Source organism: Alexandromys fortis, unplaced genomic scaffold (genome assembly GCF_014885135.2).
Source record: "Alexandromys fortis isolate MF-2015 unplaced genomic scaffold, M_Fortis_MF-2015_v1.1 scaffold_177, whole genome shotgun sequence".
NCBI lineage: Eukaryota > Metazoa > Chordata > Mammalia > Rodentia > Cricetidae > Alexandromys > Alexandromys fortis.
This window is the reverse complement of record NW_026068056.1, coordinates 3,443,083-3,459,551: the sequence shown is the minus strand read 5'-3', so window position 1 is coordinate 3,459,551 and position 16,469 is coordinate 3,443,083. Positions and strand designations below refer to the sequence as shown.

General features: G+C 43.5%; 1 protein-coding gene across 1 annotated transcript in view; it reads left to right on the top strand.

Annotated features, from left to right (window-relative positions):
- The first annotated feature begins 309 nt into the window (after nucleotides 1-309).
- The window catches only part of LOC126487204 (zinc finger protein 398), a 40,062-nt gene continuing 23,902 nt past the window's right edge, over nucleotides 310-16,469 (top strand). The window contains exons 1-2 of the mRNA XM_050119900.1: nucleotides 310-930; nucleotides 6,546-6,941. Of these exons, the coding sequence (XP_049975857.1) occupies nucleotides 907-930; nucleotides 6,546-6,941 (420 nt within the window). The 5' untranslated portion in view covers nucleotides 310-906. The remainder of the gene's footprint in view (nucleotides 931-6,545; nucleotides 6,942-16,469) is intronic.

Sequence of the window (16,469 nt, the reverse complement as noted above, 5' to 3'; positions counted from 1 at the left end):
TGTCTTCACTTGTCCCTTAGTCCAGATCCAGCAGATATAATCACAAACTTTATTTTTGTTGGTCTCAAAAGGGGCTGGTGAGGTGGTTCAGCGGAGGATCTGAGTTTGGTTCCCAGCCCCCACATGGTTTCTCACAACGTCTGTGGTTCCAGTTCCAAGTAATCCTTCATCCTTTTCTGGCCTCCATGGACACCACACTGGATACCCAAGTATAGGCAAACACTCACACACAAAATATATATATATATATATATATATATATATATATATACAGTTCCACTTCTCAGCCAAGCACAAGAGAAGCAGTAATCCAAATCCACCCATCTTTGTTGCCAAATGCAAGCCACATGAAGTGTGATCTTCTTCACCCATTTGTAATTTCTACGAAAGATATAATTCCATTATTCTCACCTAAGTCACTCATTTCTACAGTGGTAGTAGAATGGGTTACCGTCCAGCCTAGACGCTGCCCCGCTAGGCCTTAACCTACCTGGCATCTGTGGTGCCTTCTGGGTGGATGAGAAAACCAAGTAAGTAAGAAGGGTCTGTGTTCACCAAAACTCTCTTCCCAGAAGCTGACCTCTGGAATGGTGCGCCGGACACGGGGGCCGCCAGGAGGCGCGCTGGCCCGGGAGGACCGACAGGGGCAGGCGCGTCTAGGCCGGAGGAACGCCCGCCGCACTCGCTGTCCACGAAGCGCCAGCTGAGGGGCGGGTGCAGCGGGTGCGGCGGAGGCTGCCAGCTACTCAGCTCCTCCGCGTCGCTGCGCTCCCGGAAGCCGGATTGCCGCGCGAGTCCTGTCAGTGCGAGCAACGCGAGACCGCTTCTCGCCGCTTGCGGAGAGCACCGAGCAACCCGGCCTGTGTGCGGCGGCGACTCCCGGGACCGGACCGGGCAGCGGAGGACATGGCAGAGACGACCGCTGCTCCGGTAAGGGCCATGATGCGCGGGCGTCTCTGTCACCGGGGCTTTAGGGGAAGCGCGGAGGCTGGGGACCACCGCGGGCCTTGTCGCCCGCGTGGGTCTGCGGCTGTCGCCCGCCCTGAAGGGCCACCGCGGACTGCCGCGCCGGGGCACCCGGGTCTGAGGTTTCGAGCTCGAACGCGCGGTGCTGCTTCGCGTTAGCCCGCAGGACGGGGAAGTGGGCTCGAGGGGTTTCTGAAATCCGCCAGTCATCGTGTACAGCCGTGAGAGCTGTCGTTGCTAGGCGCGGCAGGACAGTCACCTGCGAGACGGCGAAGGTAAAAGCCAAGGTGTGCCCTTAACAGACTGCGCGTCGACGGCCACTGTCGCGCGCCCGCCCGCCGGCCCGGACAAGGCCCTGCAGGGACCTTGGAAGGGCCGACGAGGGCGCCGGGCTTAGCCAGTCGTGCGCGTGTGCGTGTTTGCTGCAGGCCTGCAGCGGATAGAAGCCAGAGCCACCAGGGCAACCGGGACAGCCCTTGCACACAGCCATTAAGGAAGGGGGAATGGTTGTTTCTCAGGGACCATTGTCCTAAAGATGATAGCAGGGACCATTGTCCTAAGGATGTTTGCAGAGAGCCCCACACCCCAACTATCTTGAGAACTATTTGTTAACGGAACCTGCCCCACATTCCAACTATCTTGAGAACTGTTGATGGAATCACAAAAAGAATGTTTCCGCTTACACCAGGTGTGCTGACTGGTGACCTTTGCTACCCCGGCAAGGTTCCTTCCTACCCCTACCCCCCACCCCAAGCCAGATTCCTCATTCAAGGGCTACATAAGCCTCCACCCTTACCCTAGTAAAGGGAGACCTTGACAACAGAACTTTGCTTGGTCTCCTTTTTCTCCCCCGCCCATGATTCTTTCAGGTAGAGCCTCTTCAGACCCTGAATAACTGGACCTGCTGGACGGGTCAGTTGTTTAACAGAGCGTTCTGACTGGAAAGTATTGCTTGTTTTTGCCACCCAAGAAGCCGTTGGTCAGCTCAAAGAGACGTTTTAATAGGTCAGATGGCAGGCAGGTCCGCTAGGAAGAGAAGGAAGAAGAAAACGGGAGTATTGGGTTTGGAGGGGAATAGAACAGGGGAGAATACCATCCCTACTCCTGGAGCTTAATTTTTTTTCCAAACCAAAAAAATTTTTTTAAAGATAGTAGAGACCATCATGCTGAAAGCTGTGCACATACTTTTAATTCTCTAGTCGTCTTGTATAGGAGGTAAAACCATGGCTCACACTTGGGAGTCAGAGAGGAGGATCAGAAATTTTAGGATATCCTTGGCCAAATAACCAAATTATGTGTCTTAGAAAAGAAAGAAAGAAAGAAAGAAAGGAAGAAAGAAAAAAAGAAGAAAGAAAATAGTAAAAACAGGAAATTAATTTCAGTGATATGTGTTATTTACCCTAATGCATGCAAAATTTCAACAGTATTGAATATTACAAAATTGTTAATGAGATTTTACAGCTTTTCATCCTAAGTCTTCACACCATTGTTGATTTTTATACGCAGTGTATGTCAGTTGAACTGACCACATTTCAGGTCCTCACTGATCACATGGAGTCAGTGGCTATGGTACTGACCAGGGCAAATCTGTTTTATGACAAAGAATTGGGAAATACTGATATTTTTAATTTTGAGAAACATTTTTTAGGGGCTGGAGAGATGGTTCAGCAGTTAAGAACATTTGTTGTGCTCTCAGAGGACCCTGGTTTAGGTCCAGCATTCACATGGTGGCTAACAACAATCTGTAACTCCAGTTCTAGAGTATCTGATGCCCTCTCCTGACCCCTGAGTGCATCAGGTATGCACATGGTACCACATATATACACAGTGACACATATTGATATATATAAAACAAATAAACCTAAGCAATTTATTTATTATGTATACAATATTCTGTCTGTGTGTATGTCTGCAGGCCAGAAGAGGGCACCAGACCTCATTACAGATGGTTGTGAGCCACCATGTGGTTGCCGGGAATTGAACTCAGGACTTTTGGAAGAGTAAGCAATGCTCTTAACCGCTAAGCCATCTCTCCAGCCCCAAACCTAAGCGATTTAAAGACATTTCTAATCTTTGAGAATTTAATAGAATGTAGTTTGATCATGTTCACCCCACTCATTCTCCTAGCTTCTCCCAGGTTCACCCCCCTTCCTTTATCAGTGTCCCCCAATTTTGTACCTATGTGTCTATATGACCCATGGAGTCCAATTTGTGCTTTTCATATACTCCTTGGTGTATATTCCATCTACCAGAATGTGGTTGACCTGCCAGGAGCTACACCCAAAAAAAATGGGCTTTTCCTCCCTGAGAGGCTGTCAGTTATCCATAGCTCCTCAGTTATGAGGTGAGAGCTCATGAACCTCCTCATCCCCTTCTATGCTGTAATGTTGGCTAGCTTGATTGTTTTTTCCCCCAAGACAAGGTTTCTCTGTAACATTGGAGCCTGTCCTGGAACTAGTTCTTGTATACCAGGCAGGCTGGTCTCGAACTCACGAGATCCGCCTGCCTCTGCCTCCTGAGTGCTGGGATTAAAAGTGTGCACCCTGCTGGCTAGCTTGATCTTATGCAGGCAGCCACAGTAGATTGGAGTCCGTGAGTGCCGCGGTCTTGTCACGTCTAGAAGACACTGTTTCAACCTCCAGTCCAACCTTAGGTCTTAGGACCTTGTTGCCCTTTTTCCGCCATGGTCACTGAGCCTTGGGGTTTGGGCAGTAGTATGGATGCCCCATTTGGTTGAGCACTTCACTGACAATTTTTTGTTTTAGTTTTGTTTTTGGTTTGGGTTTTTTGAGATAGGGATTCTCTGCTGCTTTGGAGCTTGTTCTGGAACTCGCTCTGTAGACCAGGCTGCCCTCGAACTCACAGAGATCCACCTGTCTCTGCCTCTCGAGTGCTGGGATTAAAGGTGTCCACCACGAATGCCCAGCCTGACAAATTTTTTACTACTATGAGTACTATTGAGTCTTTTTGAGACAGAATCTTGCTATGTAGCCCCAACTGGCCAACATATAGATCAGGCTGGCCCCAAACTCACAGAAGTATTTCTGCCCCTGCAAGTGCTAGAACCAAAGGCATTTGCCACCACACCAGCTGTGTTTTTTTTTTTTTAAATGTACCTTCTAAGGTAGAAGGGGTTGGTATTAAGAGTACAAGTGGAGAGATTGGCTTTAAACAAGATCAAACTCCTTTGAGAAAGAAAGGACCCATGTATTATTACTGATAGGTTTGGTGTGGGAAGAAGTATAAAGAAAAAGAGTTTAGGCTTAATTTCTTTAGTTTCCTTTTTTTTTTTTTTGTTTTGTTTTTGTTTTCTGAGACAAGGTTTCTCTGGATATCCCTGGCTGTCCTGGAACTCACAGAGATCCACTTGTCTCCCCTCTTCCCCCTACTTCCCAGTGCTGGGATCAAAGGCATGTGCTACCGTAGTCTGACTTACTTCAGTTTTCTTAAAGTAAGACACCATGTCATCTCTGGAGTGTAAGGTGCTATGTGAATAAGTCTCTGCCCTCCCTGTGTGCTCCCTAAATCAGAAGGTAGAACATCCATCACCTAAGAAGTGCTTAAAGCACACCATCTCCATTTTCTTATCACACTTGCTGAATGAAAATATGGATTTTAACTGGATTGTCAATGACTTTGTGGGGCCGGGATCAGGATTTGGGATTAAGGTCTTGCTATTGTAGCCCTTGCTGGCTTGATACTCACTATGTAGCCCTGACTAGACTCAAACTCAGAGCAATTCTCCTAACTCAGTTTCCTTAATGCAGAGGACAACATGGGGGAGTTGTGATATGGGAGTCCCCTCTATATGATGTGAGTACCATTGATGAATAAAGAAACTGCCTTGGCCTGTTGATAGGGGAAAACTAAACTGAATGCTGGGAGGAAAAGGAAGAGTTAGGGAGAAGCCGTGGAGCCACTGCCAGAGACAGACACAATGAAACTTTGCTGGTGATGCACAGATTAATGGAGATGGGTTAAATTAAGATGTAAGAGTTAGCAAATAAGAAGCTAGAGCTAATGGGCCAAGCAGTGTTTTAAATAATATGGTTTTTGTGTGATTATTTTGGATCTGAGCTACTAAGCTGCTGGGAACCAACAAGTGACCTCCTTCAACAGAGTTGATTCTCTTCTTCCACCATTTGGGTCCCAGGAATTGAGCTCAGATAATCAGGCTTGACTGCAAGTGTTCTTATCTGCTAAGCCGCCTCACTGGCCGATTGCTCAGCCTTTTCTAGTTGATTCTTTTGCACATTAGTTTGAGAGTTTGCAGAAGCCTGGAGGGCACTGGATAGTGTTAGTAGTGTCAATGAGCATTGACCGTTGGTGTATGACAGCATCGCACATGGTTGTATGATTTACTTTTGTAGATCTCACCCGACTGCTTGTAGAAACAAGCAAAAAAAAAAAAAAAAGTGAATGATTCAACTCATTCAAAGTAGGAGGTCAGCTGAGCAAGTGACAGTAGTGAAATGGGAATGGGGTTGAAAGGTGGCAGAAATGGTCAAGTAGGGGAGAAAGCAAAGCCATGTACAGGTGGTAGGCCAGGGCAAATGAATCATCATAGGCTAGAGTTATTACTGATAGATTAAAGATCAATGAAATGAGACTAAGTGCATGAAGTGGAAATAGAGGGCTGTGGCCAGAGCGGTTTGTCAGGTTCAGAGAATTAGGCCTTGAGGAGGCTTAGTCCAGCCTCCTATATTTGTTGTCCAGATTTCTTCCATTTATGATACTCTGTTTCAAAGTACATTCAGTAATGAATAGTCTGTGACTTCCTTGGAAAAAAATCTAATTCTGACATTGTTACCCGCCTGAAAATTCCCATCTATTTTTCCACATCTAGTTTGTCCTTTGGAGTTTTATAGTATAAGATTAAATAAACCGTTCTACTTTCAATTTCATAACCCTTGAATATTTTAAAATAGTTGTCGTATTTTCTCTAGACTGTGCATCCTCAGTCTGTCAGCTATTACTAATTGGTATAGTTGTAGTGTATAACCTCAGTGAAAGACAGAGCTAGAATACAAATTCTTAAGAGATTTGTCGTAGAGCACTGTGGTAAGTAAAACTTGGTGAGAATTCTTTGCCTTTTCCAGAGATAGAGGGGACAGCAGCAGCCTGAACTTCTGGACCCTTTATTAGAGAGATGGGCCAGATTGGTCCTAAGAAGCGAGTGTAAATATCTTTATCACTATCTTTCCCAGTCCATCCTTGAACCCACCAAAAGAGTTCCCTTGGCTTTTGATGCCTACAGGTTTCAGAGCAGCAAGGTTAACAGAGAGACTTAACTTTTTTTGTTTGTTTTTGTTTTTGTTTTTGAGTCAGGGTTTCTCTGTGTAGCTTTGGAACCTGTCCTGGTGTTTGCTTTGTATCCCAGGCTGGCCTCGAACTCACAGAGATCCTCTTGCTTCTGCCTGTGGAGTGCTGAGCTTAAAGGTGTGCATCACCACCACCCGGCCTAAAACTATTTTGATTAATATCAGCTGGACAGTTAAGTAGCTCTTATCTGGTTGTAGTTTAGAGTCAGGAGTCCTTCTAACTCAACGTCTTGCCCCCCATCTCTCCATTGCACGTAGACTTCTGAGTGGGACTCGGAATGCCTCACATCTCTGCAGCCTCTTCCTCTTCCTACACCTCCAGCAACAAATGAGGCACACCTGCAGACCGCAGCCATCTCCCTGTGGACAGTGGTGGCTGCTGTGCAGGCCATAGAGAGGAAGGTGGAGGTCCACAGCCGGCGACTCCTCCACCTAGAAGGCAGGACAGGGGCAGCAGAGAAGAAACTAGCCAGCTGTGAAAAGACAGTGACCGAGCTTGGGGACCAGCTGGAGGGCAAGTGGGCCGTGCTGGGGACCCTGCTGCAGGAGTACGGGCTGCTGCAGCGGCGGCTGGAGAACCTGGAGAACTTGTTGAGGAACAGGAACTTCTGGATCCTGCGGCTGCCCCCAGGTATTAAAGGAGATATTCCAAAGGTAATACCCCCTTCTAGGTTACAGCAGTACCACTAGCTCAGACACTAGCAGTTTAAGGGTAGTCTTGGTCAGTCAGGTACTTAGATAATTTTATTTCCTCTTAAAATTTCTTAGGTTGATGGAACTCTGAAGGTACTTTACGTTTGTCTACTTAAGAACCCTACTATGTTCATATCTTCCTTGCCTTTCTTTGTTTTTGTGAGACAGTCATGTAGCCAAGACTGGCCTTGAACTGCTGATTTTCTGCCTATATCTCCCAAGTGTTAGGATTACAGTCATGGGACAACCGTGGCTCAGTACATTTAGAGTGTCAGCCTTCCAGAGAGAAAATCCATAGTTGACTCTTTTTCCTCTTTTAATATCTTTCACTTTTCATGTATATGAGTCACTTCTCTCTTTATAAAACCATTTGCCACAATCTTAGTGAGAAAATTGAGTTCAATTTCATTGAAATCCGTTAATTTGAATTTGGTTGACAATTTTGGTGAAAAGTTAGAGGGAAGACAATGTAAGGGATTATAATCATGTGGTTCTGATAAGGGCGAGGGTCATCTGTGAGTCGAGGCTGTCATTCATGGAGCAAGCATGCTAAGATGCTAGCACTGTCTTTTGAAAGAACTAGTTATAAAACAGGAAGGAAGTTTTGATGATCACTATTTGGCAGCGAGACGCCTAGTTTCCAAACATACTCTTTCATTTATACAATTGTTCATAGACACAGGCCTTTTTAATTATTTAAAAATGTTTTTTTGGGGGCTGGAGAGATGGCTCAGAGGTTAAGAGCACTGACTGCTCTTCCAGAGGTCATGAGTTCAATTCCCAGCAACCACATGGTGGCTCACAACCATCTGTAATGAGATCTGGTGCCCTCTTCTGGTGTGTGTGAAGCAGAATGTTGTATACATAATAAATAAATAAATAAATAAAATTTAAAAAAAAAAATGTTTTTTGGGGGTAGGCATGCCTTCATTCCTAGCACTCTGGAAGCAGAGATAGGAGGATCTCTGATTTTGAGGCCAGCCTGCTGTATATAACAGTTCCAGGGCAGGCTGGACTTGAACTCATAGATGTCTGCCTGAACCTGCCTCTGATTCCCAAGTTCCCCAGTGCTGGCAATAAACCTCCAGAATGGAGGTTTGAAATGAGCTGGGGTACAAAATAAGACTTTATTCTTTTTATGTTTGTTTGTTTTTGAAACAGGGCTTCTCTGTGTAGCCTTGGCTGTCCAGAAACTTACTCTGTAGATCAGGCTGGCCTTGAGCTCACAGAGATTTGCCTGCCTCTGCCTCCTGAGTGCTGGGACTAAAGGTGTGCACCACCATAACTTCTCACCACCCCTGGCTCCTGCAAGACTTTATTATTAGCAAAAATAACAACAACAATAACAAAAAAGTCAACTGGCTTGGTATACTTTAACATTTTTGGAGTTCAAAGTGGAATAATTTTAAAAACTCCATAGACATTATAATATATGACTGATACTATGACCTTTAAGACCAAGGAAAGGAATTTGAATTAGAAACCTAAGTCCAATGAGAAAAAACTGCAGAACTTGAGTACAGGAATTATTTCTGGCTTATGCTTAGAAAAGTTATGCTGGCTGCTTTGTGGAGATTTGTTGAGGCAAGAACAGAAACAGTGGAATTGTGAGGGAGCATTAATAACAAGAAAGTGGGAGTGGTTTGATGAAGCCATGGCCATGAGATGAAGAGAAGTAGATAGACACGGGAACTGCAATAGGATTTATTTGCTGGGAATGAGGAATAACTGCCATTGTAAATTAACTGTGGGATGATTTACTTAGAACTTAGTGTTCTGTTTTACTTATTTCAAGGCTTATAATTTTCTTAAGAGTCCTAACTTGCCCAAGATCTTATGGCTACCAACAATAAACAGCAGCATTGTATTTTTAACCTAGCTGGATCTGAAGCATATACTCTGTGGATTTACTGACTCGTAGGCTCTTAGTTTAAGAACTGAGAGATGCCTGGGTGGTGGTGATGCACACCTTTAGTCCCAGCAGAGGTAGGCAGGTCTCTGGGTTCAAGGTCAGCTTGGTCTACAGAGTGAGTTCCAGGACAGCCAGGGATACACAGAGAAACTCAAAAAACCGAAATGGGGGGGGGGGGGAGATGAACAAGAGATGGATCACTTGTTGCTCTTACAGAGGATCTGGGTTCAGGTTCCAGTCATCTATAACTCTAGTTCTAGGTGATCCGGTGCTCTCTTCTGGCCTTTGTAGGCACCAGGCATGCACACAATACACTTAACATACATGCAGGCAAAATACTCATACAGGCACATAAAATAAAAGTAATCTTTATGAAAAGAAAATGAACTTAGATGATAACATAGATGGTAACATTTCCTTTAAGATACTGATGTGGAGAGCTCACTAGAGATGATCGCTCAGACCCTCAGACACAGTGTATAGCCAACTGAAAAGTCTTTATTCTGGCAGACTGAGACCACACTCAAGAGTTCAGGGCCCTTCCCATCCTCACTTCCACTTCCATCCAGAACATAGGGGTTTTAAAGGCTGAAACCTTCTGGCTCCTGGCTCAGTAGGTACAGGGGGCTTTGTAGAAGTAAGCAGTATGTAGCTAGCAGTCTTAACAGAAGTAAGGTAAGTTGTTAGCTGGAGGGGTTCTCCACAAAGAGGCAACTAAGATGAACAGTTAGCTGGAGGGGGTTCCTTACAAACAAGCAGTTTTAACAAAGGCTAAGATAACTTAGCTAGGACACTCTGTCCTTTGGTTCCTAGAATAGAGTTGGGTTGTTTTCCATGGGCTTTTCCATCAAGGAGATCAGATTCTAGTTAAAGCTGAAATGGCTTCAGCAAGAATATAAGATGGAGGAACCTCTGTCCTGGCTTGCCTCATTACAGTGCCTCACTGGGCAATGTTAGGTTCAAGAAACTCAAGGAAGGGTGAAGAGACCTTGACACGGAGATAGTATTGTCAGTTATACGTTGGGAGAGGCATCTCTAGAGAGAGTGGATAACAAGAGATAAGCTTCAGAGGTAGAAGGGGTCAGCAGAAAAGACCAGTAAGTTAGCAGGAAAGCAGTCATCGAGTGGTGGGAACTACAGGGCTAAGGAGAATTGTGATTTGTGAGTTACAATACTGGGAGGTCTAGAAAGGTAAGGATAGTGAACATGATTGGCAGTGTGGCTGTCAGAGGAAATCAAGACATAATTTGCTTGACTGGCAAGATAGAGATAGAGGACTATTAGAATAGCACAGTTGTAGAGTAAACAGGAAGCGAAGAAAAGAATGGTAGGAATAGAGCTCCCTCCCTCCCTCCCTCCCTCCCTCCCTCCCTCCCTCCCTCCCTCCCTCCCTCCCTCCCTCCCTCCCTCCCTTCTTTCTTTCTTTCTTTCTTTCTTTCTTTCTTTCTTTCTATGTAAGTATAGAGCTATTAAAAGTAAGGATCTGGAGAGCACTGACTGCGCTTCCAGAGGGCACAGTTTTTATCCCCAGCATCTACATGGAAGCTCACAACCAGTTCCAGGGAATCTGCTGTTGGCCTCCACAGCCACAAGGCACAGACATACAAGCAGGTAAAACACCTACACACGTTTTTTAAAAGTGAGAGCAAAAACATAGACTACACTCCCAAGACTCCTCAGAAACTGATATTGCTTTTTCCCTTGTCTTTCCAGAGAGAATTTATTAATACTGCAACAGATATGTATATTATATACCTACATGCATTATGTAGATATATAACTTTTACATAATTGTATATAATACAGATTATTCATGTTTTTGCTTTGAGTACAGTATTTTATTATTATAAAATAATAACATCTTGGTTTATGAAATGGGGACATAACCATTACTAACTTTAGTAAACCATACAGAGTTATCCAAGGTGTCATAGCAAAGGAAATTTCAAGTTACTTTCCATGAGTGTTAGCTGGAATCTTTTTTTTAAACTTTATTTTATGTGCATTGGGTTTTTGCCTGCATGTATGAGTGAGGATGCCAGATCCCCTGGAATTGGAGTTACAGACAATTGTGAGCTGCCATGTGGGTGCTGGAAATTGAACCCAGGTCCTCTGGAAGAACAGTCAGTACTCTTAACCGCTGATCCATCTCTTTAGCCCTAGCTGAAGTCTTATTAATATTGAGTACTCTGATGTATATTTTTACTTAGTACAATAATCCTTTGAGGGGATTTACTTACTATTTTATAAAGAAATAAAAGCTTAAAGTTTAATCAGAGTCAGACATGGTAGCATGCTGTTTGGTTTTTTCTCTTTACTCTTTTGTCTCTGTGGGGCCCACCACCCAGCTCCCAAATAAATCACACAGAGGCTTATTATTACTCATAAATTCCCAGCCTTAGCTTGGCTTTTTCTAGCCAGCTTTTCTTAGATTATCCCATCTATCTTTTGCCTCTGGGCTTTTATCTTTCTCTATTTCTCTATGCCTTACTTTACTTCTTACTCCATGGCTTGCTGTGTAGCTGGGTGGCTGGCCCCTGGAGTACTCTTCCTTATCCTTCTTTTGCTCCTTGATCTTTCTTCCTTTTTATTCTCTCTGCCTGCCAACCCCACCTATCCTTTCTCCTGCCTTGCTAAATAGGCCATTCAGCTCTTTATTAGACCAATCAGGTGTGTTAGACAGGCAGAGTAACACAGCTTCACAGAGTTAAACAAATGCAACATAAAAGAATGTAACACACCTTTGCATCCTTAAACAAATATTCCACAGCATAAACAAATGTAACACATGTTAAAATAATATTCTACAACAGTAGCACCTACCTGCAATTCCAAAATACAGGCAGCTCAGGCAGAAGGATTTATTTGTGTTCAAAGCCAACCTGATCTGCTAATAAGTAAACAGGCCAGTCAGAGCTGCAGAAACACCTAGTCTCAATAAACAAAAGCAAACTACACACACACACACACACACACACACACACACACACACACACACAAAGCAACAACAGAAAACTAGATTAAAATGTAGCATAGTTTACAGAGTGATTGCCCAATGTGCATGAAACCCTGGGTTCGGATCCCTGACTCTAAATAAACTGGATATGGTAACACATGAATGTAATTACATGTAATCTCAGCATTCAGGGGGTGGAGGCAAGAAGATGAGGAGTTTAAGTCATTTTTCAGCTACACAGCACGTGTGAAGCTAGCCTGTGCTTCATGAGATTGCTTCAAAAAACACAAAGTGAAAAGGTCGGATGTGATGGCTCATGTCTTTAATCCTAGCATGTGGGAGGCAGAAGTGTTCAGACTTGGGTTTTAATATAGAATTCCCTATTGGGTGTTTTATTGCTTTTCTTGGGCATGTTCAGATGATCATTTAAATTAATTATTAATTAATAGAATAGCAGTAAAGGTAATTTAAAATTATATTGTACCTAGACAAGTTGATGACATTTAAACTCCAAAAGCATATATAAAATATTTTGTCTTTCAGATATTTCGTTATGAAAATAAAATGCATTTAATTTTGGTCAAAATGTACTGAAGATTTGGATTGAGAATTGTGTCTGTTGGTAGAGTACTTTCCTCTAGTGGACCAGGTCCTCCCTTTAATGAGTGTCTTATTTAGTTATTTTTAATTAATGTATTTTTTAGAATTATATTTTATTGGGCCTGGAGAGATGGCTCAGTGGTTAAGAGCATTGCCTGCTCTTCCAAAGGTCCTGAGTTCAATTCCCAGCATCCACATGGTGGCTCACAACCATCTGTAATGAGGTCTGGTGCCCTCTTCTGGTCTTCAGGCATACATACAGAATATTGTATACATAATAAATAAATAAATTCATTTTAAAAAAAGATTATATTTTATTTATTTTGTCAGGTGGGGCACATGCTTGCCACAACCCATGTGTAGAAGTCAGAAGCAACTTTTTCAGATGTCAGTTCTCTCCTTCCACCTTGTTTTTAAGTCAGAGTCTCGTTGTTTCTCTCACAGATTCCTCTCATTCCAGGAGTCGGCCTTGTACAAGTGTCATGCTGCTCCCCTCCCTGGTCTCAGATCTGTGAACTTTAGAGGTTATAAAGGACTCTGAGACCAAAAGGTTTGAAAATGTCTGGGCTAGAACTGCAGTTGCTTCTTTTATTATTATTATTTTGTGTATGGATGTTTTGCCTTCATGTCTGCACATTGGGCCTGATGCGGGTCAGAAGAGAGCACAGATAATTGCAAGCTGCCATTTAGGTGTTGGGGAATCAAACTTGGCTCCCCTGAGAGAGCAGCCGAGCAGTGCTCGTAGCCACTGCGCCATCTCCCTGCTGCTGTCCTTTCTCTAAGGGCTCACACAGCTCTTGTGTCTTCCAGGAGAGCCGTTCCTTCAAAACTAGCTACGTTTACTGGAGTCTCCAGTCTCCGCAGTTCTGAGCGGTGTTGTTTATTCTGTCAGCATATTCTCTTTTCTCTAAGACTTCTAGGTGTCCTGCTCCTTTTCTGACCGGATTAATATCCTGGGTTCTCCTCTGATCTTCAATCTAATCTGGATGCAATGCTTTCCTAGCCTACTATACTTATCTTGTCCTGAGGCTGCCTTAACTTATTCCTTTATGCCACACAATGTGTCTCAAGCACCAGTACTTTTTACTCATTTGTTTCCTGGAGTACATCCTCAAACTTCCTAAGATAAAATACATAGGAGGCATACTTCATGTTAGGAATGTCTTTAATTTAATGTGGGAGTGCCAAACATAGTAGCACATACATGTAATCCCAGTATTTAGGAGACTGAGGCAGAAGGATTGTTCTGAGTTCAAGACTAGCCTGAGATACATGGCAAAACAGATTCTTTAAAAACCAAACAAACAAGCAAAGAGCAACAACAACAAAACCACAGAGTAATGATAATTTAATACGAGGTTGATAGCCTAGTTAGTTCTGTTTTGTGAAAATACTTCTTTCTAGGAGTTGTTGAGACATTGCTTCATTACTTCTGTGTTTTGTTGAGGCAGGGTCTCAATACGTAGCATTGGCTGACCTATTCACTATATAGACCAGGCTAGCCTCAAACTTGTAGACTAAACCCAAATTCCATCTCTTTTAGGGTCATTTTATCTCTATAGAAATCTGTTTCTAAAATTTCATGTCTCTATTATCAATTTGTATTTAATCATGCCTCTTTTGGAAAGAAACTATACTTTAATAATTGTGGTGCTTAGGGAGAACTCTGTATATAGTGGATCTTCAGAACTGTTTTGCAGTTGTCCCTACTCTGAATGACTGTAGCTAATGGTTTCTACCTTCCCAAAATGCATAGCTCCAGAGGTTAACTCCTTCCTTGAAACCTTGTGAAATAGGGACTGGGCTGTGTCTTAAGTTTTCCAGCATCTTTTTTGTTACCTCGCATAATACTTTGCAGCTAAGTAGATACTAAGATTTATTTAACGAAGCCAGGAGTGATGGCATAGGTCTGTAATCATAATACTTTGGAGACTGAGACAGGAGGATCACGAATTCCAGGCCAACTTAAGTTGTATAGTGAGTTCCAGGCCAGCCAGGCTATATAATGAGACCTTATCTAAAATATTAATGAAACAAATGAAAATATTATTGATTAAGGAACTTGAGGGGGAAGGACATTAGTCTGAGGTAGTGACTCCTGCGGAAGCTGGTCTACTAAGAAGGAAAGGGGCTTTCTCCAGGGGCGTCTTCTCTTCCTCCAGAACTCTAGGGGATTCTATCTGGGGCAGCAGCCTGACCCTTTTCTGCCTTCTTTTTTTTGCTACAAAACCTTCCCCTTGCTGCTCTTCCTCGCTTATCTGGTTTCTTTGGTACTGCCTGCTCTGCCTTTCTTCGTCTTGCTGCTGTGCCTACTTGTTCCACTTCCTCCTCCTTGCTACTTCCCCACCCTGCCCTCTTGTTGTCCTTCCTTGCTTGCTGTGTCTTCTATTTGCTGGGAGACCCGACAGGTCCTATCCTCCCCAGCATAGGACCACATCTTTTAACCCAGTGCCTCATTGCTTAGCCCAGTGCACTGGTGGAATGGGTTGAATGGATGCAAGTAGCTAGAGCTATGGGAGGGAGTTCCTTCCCTATCCTTTGGCAAGCCTGTGTGTAAATCTCGTACAATTTGGCCTGTAGAGGTTCTGCCTTAGTAAGAAGGAAATGGGAACTGCTCCTGGAAAGAAAGAAAGTCAGAACTTTTGTCAAGACTGCCAGCTCACTTTCCAATGTGGACACTTTTTCTTACAGTTTTCTCCTCGAAAAGATAGTGGGCTGACAGATTCTTAGTCAGGGTTCTCCAGGTATCAACTCGTTGGTTTAGGCCTTTAATCCCAGCACTCAAAGTAGCGGCCGGCATATCTCAGTGAGTTTGTATCAAGTTCCAGGCTAGCCAGGGCTCCATAGTGAGACCTGGTCTCAAAAATAAAATAATAAGTAGCCAACTGCCAAAGAATAAAGTAAAACTAGTGTCAAACTCTGAAAGTGAGTACACAGGGCTGTAAAATAATTCAAGTGCCTTTAGCGAAAACCAAACTCACCAAGGAAAATTTCAGTTGTGCTTGAAGAGCTCAGAGGGGAATTAGTACAGAAAATAAAGACTTAGAAAAAATGATGCTGCAAGGTACATTCTGAGGATGTACCTTGGGAAATGGAGGTGGGAGGGTTTAAGGCCAGTCTGGGCTACATGAAACTGTCTTAATTACTAAGTAAATAAATAATAAAATAATTTCTTAAATTAGAATCTTAACACCAGTGACTCAATGTAGCTCAGTGGTAGAGTACCTTACCTAGCACATGTAAGGGCATGAGGTCAGCATTTGGTTTGCAACACAGGAAAACAAAACCCAAAAATCTTAATACCAGAAACAATTTAATTGAAATTTGGAAGAGAAAAAAGACAATAAAAACCCCCAATAGCTGGCCATGGTGACATATACATGTCATTCTAGCACTTGAGAGATGGAGGTAGGAGGGTCAGGAGTCCAAGGCCAGTCTGAGCTGCATGAGACTGTCTCAATTATTAAGTAAATAAATAATAGAGTGGAGTACCTTGTTTGAAGACATAAGTCACGAACAATGCCACACCAGTTTGGAGTTATGATTAATAGGGTGGTATTCATTTAAAGAGAAAAAAACTTACAGATCACCGTCCCAGACAACAGTCCTCTGCGCAACCAGGAAGGGAGTCTAGTCGCCAGCGGAGCAGGAAGTGAAGAAAGCGAGCGGAGGAAGTAGCCACTTTTCTAAAAGGAGAGACCACGCCCCAATGGGCTGGTATCTCAACAGCTATTGGTTGGAGGGGTAGAAGGACCTCCCACAACACCTCCCCCTTTTGTTTAAGTAAGAGAGCTCTAAACCTACTACAAAATTATATACAATAGGTACAAATATCCTATTCTAACTAGCTTAGGTCTTGTATAATAAATAACTTGGCCAAGTCATGTGAGAAAAGTAACTACATTTATATAGTCTTCAACCCCATCGAAGATCTGAGAAGGGAAATAATGTTACCTGGGTAATTAGGAAGTTCAGTAAAACAACTTCCAAAACATGCAACAAATCACAGAGACAACTAGCT